General features: G+C 41.5%; 1 protein-coding gene across 1 annotated transcript in view; it reads left to right on the top strand.

Moving 5' to 3' along the window:
- The window catches only part of LOC140481259 (high-affinity choline transporter 1-like), a 39,742-nt gene that overhangs the window by 12,924 nt on the left and 4,445 nt on the right, over positions 1 to 22,373 (top strand). The window contains exons 3-8 of the mRNA XM_072577165.1: positions 3,490 to 3,603; positions 4,943 to 5,098; positions 7,785 to 7,933; positions 13,524 to 13,667; positions 17,801 to 17,954; positions 20,332 to 20,549. Coding sequence (XP_072433266.1) covers positions 3,490 to 3,603; positions 4,943 to 5,098; positions 7,785 to 7,933; positions 13,524 to 13,667; positions 17,801 to 17,954; positions 20,332 to 20,549 — 935 coding nt within the window. The remainder of the gene's footprint in view (positions 1 to 3,489; positions 3,604 to 4,942; positions 5,099 to 7,784; positions 7,934 to 13,523; positions 13,668 to 17,800; positions 17,955 to 20,331; positions 20,550 to 22,373) is intronic.

Here is a 22,373-nt window from a genome sequence, read left to right as displayed (position 1 = left end):
AATTCATGGGATATAGACATTGCTAACTAAGTCAGCATTTGCTACCCATTCATATTTACTCTTGACTTTATGACTCTGTGACACTGCAGTCCATGTGCTGAAGGGAGACCCACAATGCAGTTGAGGAGGAAGCTGTAGGATATTGACCCAACAGTAGTGGAGGAAAATCTTTCCAATGACGTCCACATCCCAAGAAAGAATAAATTTAAAACTGTAGTTTCAAATCAGAATGATTTGAGGTTCGGGTGGTGTTCCAATGCATTTACTACCCTTGATATTTGAGGTAGTAGAGGTTCCAGGTTTGGAAGGTGCTTTCAAATGAGCCTTGATGAGTTACTGCAGTGCATCTTGTAGATGGTACAGCAAGATGCCCCTGTGCAATGGTGGTGAAGAGATTCAATGTTGAAGATGATGGATGCAGTTTCGGTCAAATGGGTTCTTAGTCCTACAAGGTGTCAAGCTTCTTGAGTATTGATGAAGCTATCCAGGCTAGCGGGGAGTATTCCATCACACTCCTGATTTGAGCCTTGAAGATGGTGGACAGGGTTAGGGGAGTCAGGAGGTGAGTTACTCACAGCACGATTCCTAGCTTCATACCTGCTCTCAGATAGATATAAAATGTTCCAAGGCAGCATTTTAAATTCAAAGGGAAGGGCATCTGGTTTCAGAACCAATTGTGCTGCACTGTCAGAGGGTCATACTGAGGGAGTGTTGCACTGTCAGAGGATCAGTACTGAGAGAATGCTGCACTGTCAAAAGGTCAGTACTGAGGGAATGCTGCACTGTCAAAGGGTCAGTAATGTGGGAGTGCTGCACTGTCAAAGGGTCAGTAATGTGGGAGTGCTGCACTATCAGAGGGTCAGTACTGAGGGAGTGCTGCACTGTCAGATGGCAACTACTGAGGGAGTGCTACACTGTCAGAGAGTCATACTGAGGGAGTGCTGCTCTGTCAGAGAGTCTGTAGTGAGGAATTGCTGCACTGTCAGAGGGTAATTACTGAGGGAGTGCTACACTGTCAGAGAGTCATACTGAGGGAGTGCTGCACTGTCAGAAAGTCTGTAGTGAGGAATTGCTGCACTGTCAGACGGTAATTACTGAGGGAGCGCTGCACTGTCAGAGTGTCAGTTCTGAGGGAGTGCTGCACTGTCAGAGGGTCATACTGTGGAAGTGCTGCACTGACAAAGGGTAATACTGAGAGAATACTGCTCTGTCAGAGTGTCAGTACTGAGGGAGTGCTGCATTGTCAGAGGAGTGGCCTTTTAGCTGAAACAGATCTGTCCTCTCAGCTGCAGGATAGAGGTCGCATGACACAATACTTCCTCAAAATGCTTCCAAGTGATCTGGCTAATATTAATCCACCAACATCTTCCATACCCATCCCTGCTGAAAGAATCCACGTGTTCCTTTAACATTTAACAACCAAGCCAGCCAAGCCTGTTGTTAGGCAAATTTCAGAGCAGCTCCTATGATCCCATTCATTCCTCCAATTTACCCTAAATTCAACAGACTGTCACAATACATAATGACCTCATACACTTGGTATTTATAATAATGCAGTGTCAGGAATTTCAACTTCATCATTTAATGACAAAAGTCATATGACACCAGGTTATAGTCAACAGATTAATTTAAAATCACAAGCTTTCAGAGCGCTGCTCCTTTGTCAGGTCAGGTGAATAGAGAGAGTTACAGGCACAGAGTATATAGGTGGAGAGATAATGGCAAGATAACTCCAGGTAGTAAAGAATATCAACAGATAAGTACAAATTCTACTCTCACTGTTTGTATTATCTGTTGATATTCTTAACTACATGGAATTACCTTGTCATTACCTTTTCACCTCTATACTCTGTGCCTGTGCCTGTCTCCACTTGACCTGACCAAGGTGCAGTGCTCTAAAAGCTTGAGATTTTAAATACATCTATTGGATATAACCTGGTGTCGTTTGACTTTTAGGTATGTCCACCCAGTCCAACACCGGCATCTCCACATAGTAATGATTTAATATCATTTGTCAAAAAGGAAATGAATAGGGTTCCCTTTGTGCTCCCATAGAGTGGTGGTGTAACAATACTGTCACTGGGTGAGGAGCCCAGAGCTCCAAGCTAATGTGCTGGGTTATGAGTTCAAATCCTACCATGGCAAATGGTGAACTTTGAATTCAATTACATCTGTATTTAAAAACGATTTTATTGACCATTGCAGATGGATGGCAGGAGGAAAAAAACAACCCTGTGGTCTGTAATGCCCTTGCGGATGGAAATCTCCCAGTCCTACATGTGGCTCCCGACCCACAACAATGCAATTGGCTCTTAATTGCCCACTGCAATGGCCTGGCAAAACATTCAGTTCAAGGGCAGTTAGGGGTGAACAACAACTGCTGACGATGCTATGAAAGAATAATGAGATATTCAAGTAAATTGATTTTGGACATAAATTAAAAATGATTTTTAATGTTTTTGTAAAATTAGTAATCTTTTCTGGTTTGATCTGAAAGAAAGACAAGCAGAAACATGAGGTAAGATTTGATCACACACACACAGGAGCAACCGGATGGGAGTGAGAATTAGACTTCATGTGCAGGATCCTTTGTTGACGTGAGAGAGGATACGGTTTACAGATGTGTAAGGACAGGTTGGAAATTAAATGCAGCGAAGCTAAACAGTGGATGGAAAAAGATCGGGGACCATAAGAAGTGATACAGGAACCTCCGCACTGAATCATATGTGCCTACAGCAGGGGTCTGGATCATGTGCAAAGCATTGGGTGAGCCAGACGCTAAAGCAAGTGAAACTTGTCAGACACAGAAACAAAATCATAAACCCTTGATTAATATTAATTAGAGGTCACATTGTTAATGGGCTCATTAAATACCTAGCAAGTGATTGAGATGAAAAGATGCAATCAGAACATTTTATACATATAAGTTCCCAGCCACACATTCACATGCATGCACTGTTATACATTCAATCAGCTGTGACTCTACAGAAAAGCAAATATTTTATGTGGCGGTTAATAGTACAAACAACATGATTACATAATGAAAACAAGAAAAGATGAAAAGCTCAGTAGGGAAAGTTTAACAACCTGAACTGATAACTCTATTTCTCTCTATGGATGCTGCCTGACCTGTTGGGCTTTCCAGTATCTGCAATATTTTAGTTTAATATTACAGTAATTGTGTTTGTTTTCCAACCTGGATTATCAAGAGATACTATCATAAGCGTACAATATAAAATCTACCTTACTACAATACATCATACAAAATAGAAGCATCTTTACTATGAAAGTCTAGTATTTGGTAAAGTGTTCCCTGATACTCCTTCAGAAAACAGAAGCCAACTTTCTCTTGCAATCTAACAATATTGGTTTCTAATGTTATCAGCAGATGGGTTTATATTTCAACTACAGTGGCATGTTAACTGTTTATTTTCCCCACATGTATTGATATAATGAGATGGATTTCCAGTGCTTTTGCATCCATTGCAGCAACCTGGGTTGGTGGTGCATATATAAATGGCACCGCTGAGATGGTGTATCGACCGGATGCTGGACTAGTATGGACTGTAGCACCTTGGACCTCTCTACTTTGTTTGGTTATTGGTGAGTAAATATAATCCCAGTATCAGTTCACTCACTTACTTGTATGTTGTTAATCAGAACGTAGGATGTAGTTGACAGCAACACTGGCCTCACATTAACAAACAATTAGCACAGGTAGAGGCTCCAACTTGCAATATAAGTTGCAAACATTGTATCCACAGTGCAACAGTGGCACAATGTATAGGTTCAAACTATTTGTTAAGTTGGATGGACATTCAGAAGTAACGCAAACCCAGAATGTTATTTCTCACAAAGCACAATATTGACAGGAAAGACATCGACCAGCAAACCTAGATTGTTCAAATGTGACAGATCATATTTTCAGACATTGTGGGGTGTGCGGGACTGTCTTCATCGGTTTTAGGTGAACAGTGAAATGGGTGCACAGCTGTAACTTTTGTTATAAGGACATTTGATCCTAACAGCCTCTATTGGCTTGGCCCACTGCAGTCTCAAATCTGCATATGGGACTTCATTTTCCTACATTTTTGTCCGTCACCTTTTTGCAAATGTTATCACCACCAACAGCTTCCAATGGGTTCAGATGCCTTTCAAATCTTTCCAGAAACTTTCAGAACTTGTGTTCTTTTCCCATTCCAATCCCACATTTTCCTTCAATTGTTGCCATTCCTTTACATTTCATTTGTACACTCACTTCCTCACCAGCAACTTACTGACTTAACCTGGATCTATGGAAGAAGCCAGCCCAGGGCTCTGACCACTCTGTCAGGCTGAAACCCAGAAGCCTGAGAGAAAGGAGTCAGTGTGTGTTGTTTGCCCATTGAGCCTGCTCCACCATATGAACATCATTCATCATCCAACCCAGTCCCCTGTTCCCACTTTCTTCCTGCATTCTTTGATCCCTTTAGCCCCAAGAACTGACATTTTCTTCGAAACATTCAATATGTTGGCCCGGCGTGCCACTAAATAATGAGCTGAATTTCCAGCACTTTTGCATCGATTTGCACAGTTTGCTTTCTGAAGTCAAAGTAAACACTTGCAAAAGCAGCAGCCTTTCAGATTTCTCAACACTGATTACCCCGAGAGGCGTATGTACTATTTACCACTGTTAGAGAGGAAATTGTTTCTCAGCTTAAATATTCTTAAACAATTTGTTCTTACTCATTTGCAGTCCTGTGTGCTATGTATTAAATTCGAACATTTCAGCCTAAAAATGCAGCTTGTGTAGCACAGAATTTGTGGAATTTATGTAAAGAGACAAAAGCTTGCAGCATATGGATAAATCTCAGCCATGAAGATTAAATGTAGATGAATATACAGCAAACCTTTGGATTCACCGATGTGGGTATCTAAGAGCCTTTCTTCTGCTTTCACACAGGTGGATTGTGTTTTGCCAAGAAAATGCGAGCTGAGAAATATGTAACAATGTTGGACCCATTTCAGCTGCGTTATGGGAAACAAATTGCAAGTTTAGTGTTTATCCCTGCCATAGTCGGGGAAATCTTCTGGTCTGCTGCCATCCTTGCAGCTTTAGGTAATCATATGAATGTTTCTTTTCCAGTCTATTCGGCTCACCCAGCTCTCGTAAAGGTCAAATTCTTTTAGTCTTATAAGATATGTCATGGGCAAATATGGAAAGCCCCCCTCAAGTTTAAACCTCCAGAAATAGAGACTGCTGTATATAACTCTGATCTGACACAGGGCGGAATCTTCAGCCAGATACTTGCGACTTACCTCTGTACTTTCCCAGAAGATGTTCGCAGTCTAGCAGTCAGGTAACTCTAACTGCAGCCTATCCCCAATCACCATCCTCCAAGCCCTCTGCCTGACCAGCCAAATAAACCCTCACCCCAACCACATGCCCAGTCTTACTGTACCCTGATCACCTGACTACCCTTTCAGCCTGATCCAACCCAAATATCCAGTGACCACCTAATTACCCAATCACCATCTGAACCAACCTGACTAGGCCCAAACTCCAAACCATAGCCCGAGTGCCTGTTGTACAGCTCAGACCGACCCAAGTAACCTGGTTGACAACTTGAATTGACTGTCCACTCATGCACCAACTCACCTCCCCACCTCACCCAGTTACTCACCACACCCGTTAACCCACCTTACCCGCCTCATCCAATTACCTCCTCACCCAGTGATCTACTCACCCACTTTCACACAATCCCACCTACCCTTGTATTTATTTACCCATTGATCAGTCTGTCTCATTCAATAAAAGGCAGGATCTATAGAAATCTACCAGAATAAGGCAGCTAGTGCTGTAAAAATGGTGCACTCTCTCTATTGCTGATTTTATTCTGCTCACTCATCTTGAAGACAGGAGATTCTGCGCTGCTCATTTCTCTCTTCACTGGGATTAAACGATCCCAGAATAAATGGGCAGTTACATCCAGTCAGGAAAACTTTTACAAGTAGCTCACCATGAGGTAAATCTCATTGGCGTTTTTCTCTGGTGAGAATTTGACCTCTAACACCATGTTGTTTGATATATCCTTTTAGCTGTTTGCAACATGCAGACTATTAACTATATTAAAACAGGGCATTCTCACAAAAACAAAATGTAATGCCTAACATTAGACATGGTACCACAATTGCACAGGAGTTACTGAAAAATCCCAAGTGTGCTAGGTTGTCCCAAGTATTTTTATGATTCATCAATGGTAAGTCCCCAGAATGAGGGATTGAGTCATAATATTTCCATTGAATGTCAAAGAATGATAGTTGGAACCTTTCTTGTTGGAGATGTTCCTTGTCTGGCATTTTAGTGGTAATCCTCTGAACATGACCTCTTGCCTGTTCTTTTCGATGGTAATGGATCACAATGACTCAGTCCTCCCTCCTTCTTTTGGCCATTAACCTTTCAAGCAGGTTTGAGATGATCCTCACCCTGACGTGATGTAGGCAATATACCAAATGGGACTCCTGATCTATTTTAGAAAGACTGCTGTCCTGTGGAGAAACAGTAGTTTAGTCGTTATGTCTCTGGTAATCCAGATCCCCATGTCCTGGGACATGGGTTTGAATCTCAGATAACAGGTGGTGAAAGTAAAATTGTGGTGACCGTGTAACCCCCTGTTGATTTTTCGTTTCTGCCCTTACAGGAAGGATATCTACCACTTACCTTGTCTGGCCCACATGTGACTCTCAACTCACAGTGATGTTGGTAACTTTTCACTGCCTTAAGGGCAATTAAGAATGGGCAATAAATTCAGGCCTAGCCAACTACACTCAAAGCCATCCCTTAGTTATTGAATCCTCTTAAAACTGACACATTATGTTTCCTTTCCTAATGCTTTTGGGCAGAGTCCTGCTCCAAGGTATCATGGTGAGTCTTTGGGCTGTCCATCCAATAGTCTGTGTCCTCATCCTCATAGGTGGGAAGGATCTTGTACCTCTTAGTATCAAATCAGTTTCTGCAGATCCTTATTCTCCACCTTGTCTGATTTGCAACACCTGGAGACTCTTCATTAGACTTTTCATCATCAAGTCATCAGACTCGATGCATTGACTCTGCTTTCTTCCCACAGATATGCCAGACCTGCTGAATTTCTCCAGCAATTTCTGTATGTGTTCATCATGGTGAACCAATCCATGGTTCTATTTCCTTTTCAGGCAGTTGAACCACAATATTGTCCACCAAAACGACACCCAATGCTACATATTCTAGAAGGATCCTATTATACAAGGTTGAATGCAAAGCCAACACAATTTTGAAAGGTAGCTATTTGTTTAAAGTACCTGCCTGTCCTTACACTAGGCAAGGTTCCTTCTACAGCTTATCACCAAAGAACAATCATTCACTGATACATTTCCTGGGAATGAATGATGTAGCACTTTATTTCTAAACCTATTTCAGGCTGAAATGTATATAATGCAAATTGCAGATACTCTGGCCTCAACCCCAACTCCCAGTGATTACATTTCAGTTCAACTACTCCTCACAGACATTTTCAGTGCAGGTCAAAGTCCAATATCAGCTTTGATCACAGGGTCTCTCAAAACACTTACACAGGAGCGTTTACCATCAAGAGGAGATTCACAAAGGCTTTTGCTGAAATGTTTCCATGGAGCTGTGAGGCTAGCACATATCTAAGTAGGCAGTGGTCTTTTGGAGCTTCTGAATTTTTGTTCAGTGTAAACCTTTTCTTTTTATTGATGTATTGATGGTTAAAGACTAAACATAAATTTTGCCTTTTATTGCTCAGGTACAACATCTAGTGTTATTCTGGACCTTGATAAGAAGCTATCAGTGGTCATTTCAGCTTGTGTAACAATGATTTATACGTTACTTGGAGGGCTGTATTCAGTGGCATATACTGATGTCGTTCAATTAGGTTGTATTTTCTTTGGCTTGGTGAGTTGCAGACTCTATTACATATAGTAACAGTATTTGCATAAATATACATCGTTGACCCATTATTTTAAAATGATAATGCAAGACTGTTAGGTCATGGCCGTGATCCATTGAAGTCTCGATTAGGTTTATTGTAAGCTAGGATTGCTGCCTGAGTAACATTTCCCATTCCAACTGCATCTTTTATTCATTGTAAGATCAGTCTCTCAGTTTATTCCCCATTGTACAAAATGTTGGAATAATCAGCTTTTTTGGAATATGATTACTTGATCACTTGTTCAAATGATCATTCTAAATGATCATTCAAATCACTCATCCAACAAAAGCCTTAAAAGATGAGGGCCTGGATTATTATCAGATAGTCAGGTAGTGGGTGATAGGAAATGTCCTGGCTTGTTTTGTCCCCCTCAGGAGAAAGTGTACAAAAGGGTGGCACTGTCAGTATTTTTGTGAATTGTAGTCAGGCCAGCCAACCTGAGAAAGAGACTGGAGGCAGCCAAAGGGCTCACCTTGGTGCTGTAGGAATTGACACAGTGGAAGCAGAAGCAAGTCTCAAGACCTCCCCCCTTACACCCTCCTCCCCCTCCCATGCCATCTCATGCCTCCAGACTGGATTTTGTCCCTTCACTCATGCCATCATGACTTGGAAATATATTGCAATTCCTTCAATGTCAAAATCAGAGAATTCCTACAGTGTGGAAATAGGCCATTCAGCCCATCAAGTCCACACTATCCCTCTGAAGAGAATCCCACCCAAACCCATCCCATCTCTGTAAACTTTCATTTCCAATGGCGGGTCCACTGAGCCTACATATCCCTGGTTGCTACAGGTAACTTAGCATGGCCAATCCACCTAAACTGCACTTCTTTGCACTGTGGGAGGAAACTCACGCAGACACTGGAAGAATGTGCAAACTCCATACAGACAGGCACCTGAGATTGGAATTGAACCTGGATCCCTGTCAATGCGAGGCAGCAGTGCTAACCACTGAGCTGCCCCTCAGCCTCCCTTTGTGGGTGTACCTACACCAAATGGATTGCAGTGGTTGAAGGAAGCAACTCACCACCACCTTTTCAAGAGTAACCATGTTTGACCAATGAATGTTTGATCATCCAGCATTGCCCATATGAGTGGATGAAAACAAAACACTGTATAGAATCAGTAAATCCTATAATGACAATAAGAGAATAACTTTAAAGAATGATAATTCATTTGTTACATTTCACAATGTTAAAAATACCGATATCTCTCTATAGCTCAATATGTGCCAATTGTTCAGACTCTTTAATGTATGTGTAGCAGAACCTACAAGTCTTTGAAATCTCTTCACCTTGTCTATCCTGAGCCTGTGAAACTGGCAGCAGAGATCAGAAAGTGAAAGCTGACTGCGGCTCAGGTGTTTAGTGCTCCAGCTCAGTGTCATTGTGGATTTTTGGCTTAAAAATCAGAAATACTTCACTCTGGTCTGCCACCTGAACTCTGTTTGATTAGCAGTTGTCCATCTCTGCTCCCTACCCCACAATCTTTATTTACCAAAGGTTAAAAGTTTCGAGTGCGTGTAGATTCAAAAGATCTGGATGATTGATGGACTCAGGGGGATGGAAACCAAAATTGTAGTTCGAGTATAGAAAAGGTTGAGAGTAGGGAGGTCTGAAATCAAGTTTCAGGGACGCAAGATGGCACCAGCAAGTGAGAAGTTGGTTTGAAGTGTGTCTACTTCAATGCCAGGAGCATCCGGAATAAGGTGGGTGAACTTGAAGCATGGGTTGGTACCTGGGACTTCGATGTTGTGGCCATTTCGGAGACATGGATAGAGCTGGGACAGGAATGGTTGTTGCAGCCCAGGATTTAGATGTTTCAGTAAGAACAGAGAAGATGGTAAAAGAGGGGGGTGGGGAGGAGGTGGCATTGTTGGTCAAGGACAGTATTACAGTTGCAGAAAGAATGTTTGGGGATTCGTCAACTGAGGTAGTATGGGCTGAGGTTAGAAACAGGAAAGGAGAGGTCACCCTGTTGGGAGTTTTCTATAGGCCTCCGAATAGTTCCAGAGATATAGAGGAAAGGATAGCAAAGATGATTGTCGATAGGAGTTAGAGAGACAGGGTAGTTGTCATGGGGGACTTCAACTTTCCAAATATTGACTGGGAACACTATAGTACGAGTACTATAGATGGGTCAGTTTTTGTCCAGTGTGTGCAGGAGGGCTTCCTGACACAGTATGTAGACAGGCCAACAAGGGGCGAAGCCACATTAGATTTGGTGCTGGGTAATGTGCCCGGCCAGATGTTAGTCTTAGAAGTAGGTGAGCACTTTGGTGATAGCGATCACAATTCTGTTATGTTTACTTTAGTGATAGAAAGGGATAGGTGTATACCACTGGGCAAGAGTTACAGCTGGGGGAAAGGCAATTACGATGTGATTAGGCAAGATTTAGGAAGCATAGGATGGGGAAGGAAACTGCAGGGGGTGGACACATTAGAAATGTGGAGCTTATTCAAGGAAACGCTCCTGTGTGTCCTAGATAAGTACCTGTCAGGCAGGGAGGAAGCTGGAGAGCGCGGGAGCCATGGTTTACAAAGGAAGTGGAATCTCTGGTCAAGAGGAAGAAGAAGGCTTGTGTTAGGAGGAGATGTGAAGGCTCAGTTAGGGCACTTGAGGATTACAAGGTAGCCAGGAAAGACCTAAAGAGAGAGCTCAGAAGAGCCAGGAGGAGACATGAGAAGTTGTTGGCAGATAGGATAAGAGTAATGCCTAAGGCTTTCTATAGGTATTTAAGGAATAAAAGAATGATGAAAGTAAGATTAGGGCCAATCAACCATAGTAGTGGGAAGTTGTGTGTGGAGTCAGAGAAGATAGGGGAGGCACGAAATGAATATTGTTCGACAGTATTCACTCTAGAAAACAACAATGTTGTCGAGGAGAATACTGAGATACAGGCTACTAGACTAGGTGGGATTGAGGTTCACAAGGAAGAGGTATTAGAAATCCTGCAGAGTGTGAAAATAGATAAGTCCCTGGGCCGGGTAGGATTTATCCTGGGATCCTTTGGGAAGCCAGTGAGGAGATTGCCGAGCCTTTGCCATTGATCTTTAAATTGTCATTGTCTATAGGAATAGTGCCAGAAGACTGGAGGATAGCAAATGTGGTTCCCCTGTTCAAGAAGGGGAGTAGCGACAACTCTGGTAATTATAGACCAGTGAGCCTTACTTCAGTTGTTGGTAAAGTGTTGGAAAAGGTTATAAGAGATAGGATTTATAATCATCTAGAAAAGAATAATTTAATTAGAGATAGTCAGCACGGTTTTGTGAAGGGTAGTTTGTGCCTCACAAACCTTATTGAGTTCTTTGAGAAGGTGACCATACAGGTCAATGAGAGTAAAACGGTTGATGTGGTGTATATGGATTTCAGCAAGGCGTTCAATAAGGTTCCACACAGTAGGCTAGTGTACAAAATGTGGAGGAATGAGATTGTGGGAGATATAACAGTTTGGATCAGTATTTGGCTTGCTGAAAGAAGATAGAGGGTGGTGGTTCATGGGAAATGTTCATCCCGGAGTCCGGTTACTAGTGGTGTACCGCAAGTGTCGGTGTTGGGTCCACTGCTGTTCGTCATTTTTATAAACGACCTGGATGAGGACGTAGAAGGGTGGGTTAGTAAATTTGCAGACGACAGTAAGGTCGGTGGAGTTGTGGATAGTGACGAAGGATGTTGTAGGTTACAGAGAGACATAGACAAGCTGCAGAGCTGGGCTGAGAGGTTGCAAATGGAGTTTAATGCCGACAAGTGTGAGGTGATTCACTTTGGTTGGAGTAACCGGAATGCAAAGTACTGGGCTAATAGTGAGATTCTTGGTAGTGTAGATGAGCAGAGAGATCTCGGTGTCCAGATACACAGATCCTTGAAAGTTGCCACCCAGGTTGACAGGGTTGTTAAAAAGGCATATAGTATTTTAGCTTTTATTAATAGAGGGATCGAGTTACAGAACCATGAGGTTATGCTACAGCTGTACAAAACTCTGGTGCGGCTGCACTTGGAGCATTGTGTATAGTTCTGGTCACTGCATTATAAGAAGGATGTGGAAGCTTTGGAAAGGGTGCAGAGGAGATTTACCAGGATGTTGCCTGGTATGGAGGGAAGGTCTTACGAGGAAAGGCTGAGGGACTGTTTTCATTAGAGAGACGGTTGACAGGTGACTTATAGAGACATATAAGATAATCAGAGGGTTAGATAGGGTGGACAGGGAGACCCTTTTTCCAGTATGGTGACGGTGAACACGAGGGGGCATAGCTTTAAATTGAGGGGTGTTAGATATAGGACAGATATCAGAGGTAGTTTCTTTACTCAGAGAGTAGTAAGGGTATGGAATGCTTTGCCTGCAACTTTAAGTACATTTAAGTCGTCATTGGACAAGCATATGGATGTACATGGAATAGTGTAGGTTAGATGGGCTTCAGATTGGTATGACAGGTTGGCGCAACATTGAGGGCCGAATGGCCTGTACTGCACTGTAATGTTCTATGTTCTATGTTCTAATAAAGAGGAGTTAATTTTTAATAAAATGGGAAGTAAAGAAATAACGACTGTTCATTTAAAGGTTTGTTTGCACTTCCCATTGTTACTATTGGGTTCATGGGTTTTATTCAATATGTAGAGGATCAATGGGTCTGGAAGTGCCACAGTAAGGCATGAGGGAGCATGGATGGTGACTGAATGACACATCTGTGGTGTGTAAGCCATCAATCACTTAAAGGCCCACCTGACTCCATGAAAATCACAGAAGGCTCAGACATGCCTATCTCCACAATGGAGCCAAACATGAGGCATGCAGGGTGTAAGTTCATATTCCAAACCAGTCTGCACTCTTAAAAGGCATCCTGTAAAATAGAAAGCCCAGGAATCTTGGAATTGAAACTGACCCACCATTCTTAAAGGGCTCCCATCCCAACACAGTGAAAATTCAGGACCAGGTCTTTGGGCTCAAACCCCAACTGTAGTGCAAATTGAGGGACTGCTACATAATTGCCATGTTTCAAATGTAGAATCTACAAGTTGTCAAATCATGAGCTGAAGATCTCAATGACTTGACTCCAAAATTGCCTGCACAACCAATGCCTCCAAAATTTTTTCTTCAGTTCTTACACTTCACAAAAGGCTAGTAGTCAAACACCTACAGACGAATCAATTAGAGATTTTTAAATTAAAAGTAATGATGTTGTACATTGACACTGTAATATGTTTTGGAATGGAAAAAAATTCCTGAAAATCTGAAATTAAAACCATTGCAGAAATAGGCATCATTCGAAAAGTAGAAAAACAGGTTAACATTTTGAGGTAAAATTTTCAATCAGGGTTGCGTAATCATGTACGAATGATTCAAGACAAGTAGCTAATTATGCAGAAGGTTTCAAGACCATGGACCTGAAATGTTAATTCCATTTCCCTCATCAGATGTTACCAGACCTCGGGCATATTTCCAGCATTTTCTGCTTTATTTTAATTTCAGATATCCAGCTTCCAATGTATTTTATAGCTTGTGTAGCTAAATATGTGTGAACTACGAGTGGGTAATTGCAATATTTTGTTGTTTAGTGGCTGTGTGTGCCATTCACAATGCTAAATCATGCTGTCACTGATATCAAGATCACAGCATTTAAGGAGATCCATCAAAAATCTTGGCTTGGAAGCATTGATGACAGGTTTATTGGAAAATGGATAGATGATTTCTTGCTAATGGTAAGATATAAAATTTTCTTTCTTCGTGTCAAAATATTTTACCTGGTGTAAAGTTGCGATTTTCTGATTAATCATAAAATGGATGGCTAGCAAGGTATATATTTAGATAAAGTTTGCAAAGTTTTCAAGAAAGGAAAGTAGGTTCTCATCCTGTCATTTAATGTTATATATTTTTCTTTTTGTAGTTGAGAGGCAGATTAAAGGAGTACTAAAGTTATACCACAAAAAGATGTTGACCCAGTGACAGTGAAGGAATGGTGGTATATTTCCAAGCCAGGATAGTGAGTGGTTTGGAGGGTGAAATAACTTCACAGAGGCCAGTATCCCATCACAAAGTCATCCTTTATATACACATGGAGCATCCTTGACACTGATCCAATTCCCACAGAGCCAGCTCTCAGAGCAACAGGAGGTCTGATACCCCTGTTCTGATGTGTCAGCTTGAGCTCACTGATTGGATCGGATTAACACCTCCAGACAGGGAACTCGTAATCTATGAGATCCACCTGGCTGGTCGCTTTACAGAGGGGAATTGGCAAGCACTGGTATTCCCATGTATTTGCGGCCCTTCTCCTTCTAGGTGGAAGTGGTTGTGGGCTTACAAAGGGGAAGTCATGTTTGACAAGTCCACTGGGAATCTTTGACGTTGTAACCTGTGGAGTTGATCAGGGAGCCAGTCGAATTTGGTTTATTTGAACTTTCAGAAGGCTTTCAACAAAGTCCCACAAAAGAGGTAAATTAGTAAAATTAAAGCACATGAGTTTGGGAATAGTGTATTGAGATGGATAGCAAACAGGAAACAAAGACTAGGAATAAATGTGTCTTTTTCTGAATGGCAGGCAGTGACTAGTGGAGTACCACAGGGATCAATATAAGGAACCCGGCTATTCACAAGATTTGCTACTGATGTAGATTAGAGAACTAAATGTAATACAGGTAAATGATCCTTTATCCAAAATGCTTGGGACCAGCTATTTTTTGGAATTCAGAATGTTTTGGTTTTCAGAATAAGTAACAGCTTAATGGTGAAATTTTTAAAAATCTTACCAGAGGAGCAGACTTCCAATTAATTACAGGCTGTCGGTGCTTGGCCAAGCACCCCCCCACCCACCGCATCGCATCTGAGTGACACGCATCGAGTGGGTGTCGACTTGGGTTTGCTGTTTGCACGCCAAACAACCTTGTTAATGAGAGAAAAAAACTTCACAAAAAACTTTTGGAATTCGGAGCTTTTCGGTTTTTGGATGTTCGGATAAAGGATAGTCTGCCTGTACCTTAAAATTTGCAGGTAACACCAAAGCTGGGTGGGACAGTGAGCTGTGGGTTGGGGGAGGGGGGGGGGGAGAGGGGGAGATGATGCAGAGATGTTGCAGTGTAATTTTCATAGGGGAGTGAGTGGACAAATGCATGGTAGATGCAGTTCAGTGTGGATGAAGGTGAAGTTATCCACTTTGGTAACTATAATAGGAAGGCACATTATTATTGGAATGGCTGTAAATGAAAGGAGGGGAATGTTCACTGAGACCTGAGTGTTCTCATGCACCAGTCACTGAAAATAAGTACAGAGATGCAGCAGGCAGTAAAGAAAGCAAAAATGTATGTTAGCCTAAATAACAAGGGATTTGAGTACAGTAACAAAGATGCCTTGCTTCAGTTATACAGCTCAATACCTGGAATATTGTGTGCAGTATTGATCTCCTTTTCTGAGGAAGACTGTTCCTGCTATAGAAGGAGTCCAGTGAAGGTTTGCCAAGTTGATTCCTCGGATGGCGGGACTGATTTATGAGGAGAGTTTGAGTCAGTTAGATTGTATTCACTGAAGTTTAGAGGAATGAGGCGTGATCTCATAGAAACCTATAAAATTCTAACAGGACCAGACAGTTTAGATGAAGGAAGGATGTGCCTGATAGCGAGGGAGTCCAGAACCAGGGGTCGTAGTTTAAGAGTAAGGGGTATACCTTTTAAGGCTGAAAGGGGGAGAAATTTCCTCACAAAGTCTGTGGAATCCACTGCCACAGAAAATGGTAGAGGCCAAAACATCATGTGTTTTCCAGAAGAGGTAGATATTGCTCTTGTGACTAGAAGGACAAAAGGACTCGGGGGAGGGCGGGATTAGGTACTGAGCTCATATTGAATAGTGGAGCAGGCCCAAGGGGCCAATGGCCTGCCCCTGGTCCTACTTTCTATGTTCCTATGTTTGGAATACTTCTTTGGGAATAAACTTCAGGCAGTTTTTCTATAATGCCATGGGTGCATTCTTGTGTGACCCCATGCTATATAAAAATCATGGAATAGAAATAGCATTTAAATTGTTGCTGATGCGATTGTGTTATAGCCAATACATGTTTTAAAATATCACAGTTTAGAAATAGCATCCCCTATTCATCAATTGCGCTACACCAATTCGCACTAACGAAACACACGTTATAGCAGGATGATAGTGTGGTTCACATGTGGAATGAACTTCCTGAGAAAGTGGTGGATGTGGGTACATTTACAACTTTTAAAAGACATTTGGATATGGAGGGATATGGGCCAAGAGAAGGCAGGTGGGGGTAGTTTAGTTTGGGATAATGTTCAGGCATGGACAGGTTGGACTGAAGGGTCTGTTTCCGTGCTGTATGACTCTATGCTTCGGTGACTGTGACTTGTGACCTACAAAAATGTATAAACTGATAGGGAATGCAAAGTTCCCTTAAAATTTGAATACTAATGCTGTGTTCATTCCAACTACTGAAAACAAATTAGGAAATGCTTTTGAAAAATAGTGAAATACATTGTGAAGTGAATTAGGAAATATTTGCATTTAATATATAGATGGTTTACAAATAAATGCAGTATTCTAAAGGGGGAAAATGGAAATGTTAGTCAGGTTTTAGACAGTCAGGCATTGTGTTAACAGAGGATGTTTTTACAAATAGATATATTACAGCTCCAGTGTTTTGTCCTTACTGTCAAATGTAACAGTTATCGTTGATTCCTAATGTTATCCTGAATTTGCATTCGTAATTTATTAAATCTAATGGAATTGAAATGTAGGAACTGAAACAGGTCAATTTTCAGGTCATACAATGTCCCTCTTAGTTCAAGAAGAATCTTAATGTTTTAACAAGGCATTCAGTTCAAGGACAACTAGGAATGGGCAACAAATATTGGCATTGCCAGTGAGCCTGATATCCCAAACAAGATTAAAGGCCACCAATTTGTGAAAGTGAATTTCGTGCAGAGGAAGACAGTTTCAGGATTATTTTTGATCATTTTGGGTGATATGCTGGCCTAATGGTGTTACTTCTTTACTGTTAATTCAGAGACTCCGATAATGTTCTGGTGACCTGGGTTTGAGTCCTGCCACAGCAGATATTGGCTTTTGAATTCAATTTTTTTTAAAATCTGGATTTAAAAGCCTCATACTAACAATGAAACTATTGTCAGGAAAACAACGTCTGGTTCACTAATGCCCTGTGGGGAGGAAAACTGCTGTCCTTACCTGATTTTATCTCGGTATTTCTCCACACGCATTCCCATGTGGTTGGCTGTTAACTGCCCTCTGGGCAATTAGGGATGGGCAATAAATGCTGGGCCTAGCAAGAGATGCCTCATCCTGTGGATGATTTCTTTTAAAAAATAGGTCAAAGTTATTGACCCAGTATCAAATTAATATTTAATTTGCCCAGTCTGTGCAATTTATGAGGTAATATGCCTGAGTAGTGGCTTTTCTACAAATGCTTCTCACTTTCTGTAGTACATTAGTGTAGTTATTATAACAAGGGCCATGTGGATCTTATTGACTATGAGATTCCTAATTCAGGTTGTTAACCCTGGGCCAATCAGGGAGCCCGGACTGACATATAAACAGGAGATTCAGAGAATCTCCTCAATCTAGGGACTGGTTTTGCATTGGCTGGTTAGAGCCCATGTACCATGTACCATGTACCATGTACCATGTACCATGTACCATGTACCATGTACCAATAAACAAAGGGTGACTTCGTGATGGGATACCAGCCTCTGTGCACTTATTTCAGTTAGGATCTAAAATATATTACGATGTCATATTGGATGATAATGAACTTCTTAGACTTAATATAAAAGATGATTTCATAGCCTGACAGGATTGTAATTTTTATTTGTAGGTGTTGGGAGGAATACCATGGCAAGCCTATTTTCAAAGAGTGCTGGCATCCTCCTCTATTAAAAATGCTCAAAAGTTATCAATCGCAGGAGCATTTGGTGGTTGTATAATGGGCATCCCTTCAGTCCTGATTGGCTCCGTTGCAGCCTCTACAGGTACAGTACTGCATCCCCATGTACAATGTCTGGTAAACTGATAAACTGGTAGCCATCAACAATGGGCAGTTTGTGTATTATATACACAGCATTATTGTGTATATGTGTCTGTGTCTATGCCTTGTCTAGATATTCACCAAGCCAGGATGACTTAGAAGCCTTTTCAAAATGGCAGGCATGACCTGATTTTGGGGTTCCTGCCCCCATTTCTGTTCCCATCAGTTTTTGCTTACAGATAACAAGGATGTGAACAGTGAGTCTGTATGCAACGCAAGGTAGGCCTACCATTACATTCACTAAAATCATGTACATGTTGTGATCAATTGGCGTTCTTGTCCCACTTATGCATTCAAAATGTAAGAAAACAGTTTTATAATATATTGCATACTTGGGAAAATTTATTTTTCTCTGGAGTGGCTTTTCTTAGACTACAATTTTTTTCAGAAAAGGGAATAAAATTGACCTAAGATGGCTGCATGGTCACGTTACCAGGTCAAGATGTTGAGAGATAGGCAAGGGTAGTCTGAACTGAAACTAATATTTTATCAAAGAATACTGAAACTCAGTTGGGCTCAAGAAACTCATGTTTCCTATTTTTGATTGATGCCTTTCTGGAAATTACCTGCTTGGCAAAAAACAATAATGCCAGACATTGGGTGAACTTTATTTGAGGAAACCAGTTTTTGGGCAGATGAGGAAGAACATGAATATCTAACATTCTAGGTTAGTGTGGTGCTGGAAAAGCACAGCAGTTCAGGCAGCATCCGAGGAGCAGGAAAATCGACGTTTTGGGCAAAAGCCCTTCATCAGGAATGGAGGCAGAGAGCCTGAAGGGTGGAGAGATAAATGAGAGGAGGATGGGGGTGAGGAGAAAGTAGCATAGAGTACAATACAATTGATGAATGGGGGTAAGGATGGAGGTGATAGGTCAGGGAGGAGGGTGGGGGAAGGTAGCAAAGAGTACAATGGGTGAATGGGGGTGGGGATGAAGGTGATAGGTCAGGGAGGAGGGTGGAGTGGATAGGTGGAAAGGAAAATAGGCAGGTAGGACAAGTCATGAGGACTGTGCTGAGCTGGAAGTTTGGAACTGGGGTGAGGTGGGGGAAGGGGAAATGAGGAAACTGTTGAAGTCCACATTGATGCCCTGGGGTTGAAATGTTCTGAGGCGGAAGATGAAGCGTTCTTCCTCCAGGTGTCGGGTGGTGAGGGAGCGGCGGTGAGGGAGGCCCAGGACCTCCATGTCCTCGGCTGAGTGGGAGGGGGAGTTGAAATGTTGGGCCACAGGGTGGTGTGGTTGATTGGTGCGGGTGTCCCGAAGATGTTCCCTAAAGCGCTTTGCTAGGAGGCGTCCAGTCTCCCCACTGTAGAGGAGACTGCATCGGGAGTAATGGATACAATAAATGATATTAGTGGATGTGCAAGTTGCTGAAGTTTTGAAGCTGAATGTGGATGCTCTTATCCCTTTCCCCATTACAACGAAACACTGAGGTTCTCTGCCTGCTTCTAAAATTGCATGTGACAACTTATTTTATTGAATTTGCATTTGTCAAGGGTGTGTTTTTGGGATGTTACTGTATTGAAACAGTAAGTTAGTAGTTGTTAATATATTTATTATTTTGTTCAGCATTTCAATGGAGCTACAATTAAGCCAATTCTTTTGATTTTATTTTGTCTGTATTTTAACTGTAGTGTAAAAACTGGGTTTTGTTTAACCTTGATTAGTTCGTCCAATCAAATTACATCTGGGATGCAATGCCTTAAACTTACCTTTAATATCAGAAAAAGTTAGGATCGAGACTATTTTCCCTTTATATTTTGAGGGGGTTTGTTTTGGTCCATAACAACTTCTAAGAACCTTTTACTCAACTGCATTTTGTTTTGTACTGGTACCATCCCCTTTGTATTTGTGATGTGTGTGTGTGTTTGGTGGTTGGTATGCTTGGAGTTAGGAAATAATAAAATTCCTTGTTGTTTTGCTGAAGGAAATCTTGAAAAGGCTCCTTAAATTTGACTAGTACTACATTTTAATTGAAGTGTGATATAGTTGTGTGCTGAAAACGATTATAATTATTTGTGGCAACCAACCCAGTGGTTAAAACAAGGAGATCTGATACACCTCGTCCCCGCCAGCATTACACATGCTGGTAACAAAACATTTCTATATCTGCATGTGTCTGTGTCTATGTCTGTTTCTAGGTATCTGTGTCTTTATATATTGTATGTGCCTATGGAGCAAAATAATTTGTAGCTGGTGACAGTTTTCACACCAGAAATCATATATAAAAGAAAACTCAACATCTATTTATAATTGTAAATTAATTGATAGTCTTTTGATTTTTAATGTTACTATCTGATACAGGTTCTATTTTATTCTCAGACTGGAATCAGACTTCTTATGGCTCCCAGTCACCTTATGAGAAAAATGAAGCTGCCATGATTCTACCAATAGTTCTTCGATATTTGTGTCCTCCCTATATCTCCATATTTGGAATCGGTGCCATTGCAGCTGCAGTCATGTCCTCAACTGACTCCTCTCTTCTGTCATCCAGTTCTATGTTCACACATAATATCTACCGAAAGATTCTTAGGCCAAAGGTAACTTTACTGCTTTTGTATACATGAGTGCAATAGCCATGAATGAGATCAAAGTCAATAAACAAAAATCTGCCACATTATAAAAGACCCAAATGAAAGAATCAGCCAGTTTTGAGAAAATTTGTAGCTCAGGTTGAGGTTCTGGATGTAGGTTTGCTCACTGAGCTGGAAGGTTCATGTTCAGACGTTTCATCACCATACTAGGTAATATCTTCAGTGAGCCTCCAGAGGACGCATTGCTGATGTTTCCTGCTTTCTATTTATATGTTTGGGTTTCTTTGGGTTGGTGATGGCATTTCCTGTGGTGATGTCATTTTATATGGTGATGTCATGTCCTGTTCTTTTTCTCAGGGGGTGGTAAATCAGGTCCAAGTCAATGTGTTTATTGATAGAGTTCCAGATGAAATGCCATGCATTCATAGAAACATGGCATTCCAACCGGAACTCTATCAACAAACACATTGACTTGGACCTGATTTACCACCCCCTGAGAAAAAGAACAGGAAATGACATCACCAACCCAAAGAAACCCAAACATATAAATAGAAAGCAGGAATCAGCAGCAATGCTTCGTACGGAGACTCACTGAAGATGTTACCTGGTATGGTGACAAAACATCTGAACATGAACCTTCCAGCTCAGCAAGCAAACCTACATCCAGAAAGACTCAGCCCTTAGATGTGCCTTAGCATAGGAATCATTTTGAAATTTGTGTGATTCCCTGTGTTAGGTTCTGATCTCTATGTCTTGAATGAAGTGCAGAGATCACAGTTTACTCAGCTCTTGTTCTCATAAGTTAAACAGAGGGAAAGTGGCACAAGATCTGCTTTCAGCGGAAATCAGCTTTGTTTCTCTTCCAATCTGCTAACTCACGTTCGGCTGGTGCAAGTAAAACTTTATAATCTATAATTCCATGCTGTTATGCTGTATTTAATGTATGGCTATATTGCCCTTTTTTTAACCAAACTGCCTTCTTCACAATTGCTGCACTTTTTCCAACTGGTTTAACGATATTTTCTCCAAGCTTCCAATTTTCCAGATAATGCTGACTAATGCAATGTCATTGTTGCATCACAGTTCTCCCACATGTCTTTCCCTGGTCACACCAAGGGACTCTCTAGGAGCACAGGAATAAAAGGAGATTGTACAGATGATGAAGCTGTCCCTCAGGGCTGCAATGCATCCCACTGCCCTGCTCAGTTGACTGCATATAAGCCCTTGTGCAGATAATAACTGCAGTAATATCTGTGGTGCCTGCAATCACAGCACCACTTCCTAATCTAGCATAATGTGATATGTGATCATGTTCACTCCTGAAAGCAGCACAAAATACATCCAACTCCATTTTCCCCATTGGTTTAGGGTAACCCTGAACAGAATGAAATTGTTCTTTATTTTGACTAATTGTCCTGTTTCTTTTAGGGGGACACCTTTTCTCCCATACTTCAAGACAATCCCCTGGAGACTAAGCTTGGGAGTCCCTCCTTTTACCTTTATTTGTGAGCATGAGCACTGTGGTCATTGGCCATCAGGGGCAGTTTGAGTGATTGGAGCAGAATTGCAAGTTACCCATTCAGTAATCAGAGAGCTTTGCTTGCCTTAAATCCCAATTCCACAATTACTCTTATAGTCACCAGAAAGCCCCATCCACTAACCCCTAAAGTCACCAGCTCTCTCACATCCCCATCCTGCTCTCTGATTGCCAGTACCTACCTGACCCCACAACCACATCGTAAAATCTAAATGTCCCTTATTTTAGTTCATAAGAGCTGGTCATCAGTTATAGTGTGGAGAATAGGAGGCTCAAAAGATCTAAAAAGATTC

This window comes from Chiloscyllium punctatum, chromosome 9 (genome assembly GCF_047496795.1).
Source record: "Chiloscyllium punctatum isolate Juve2018m chromosome 9, sChiPun1.3, whole genome shotgun sequence".
Lineage (NCBI taxonomy): Eukaryota > Metazoa > Chordata > Chondrichthyes > Orectolobiformes > Hemiscylliidae > Chiloscyllium > Chiloscyllium punctatum.
Note: the sequence above shows the minus strand (reverse complement) of the source record. Positions and strands in the feature narration are given on the sequence as shown.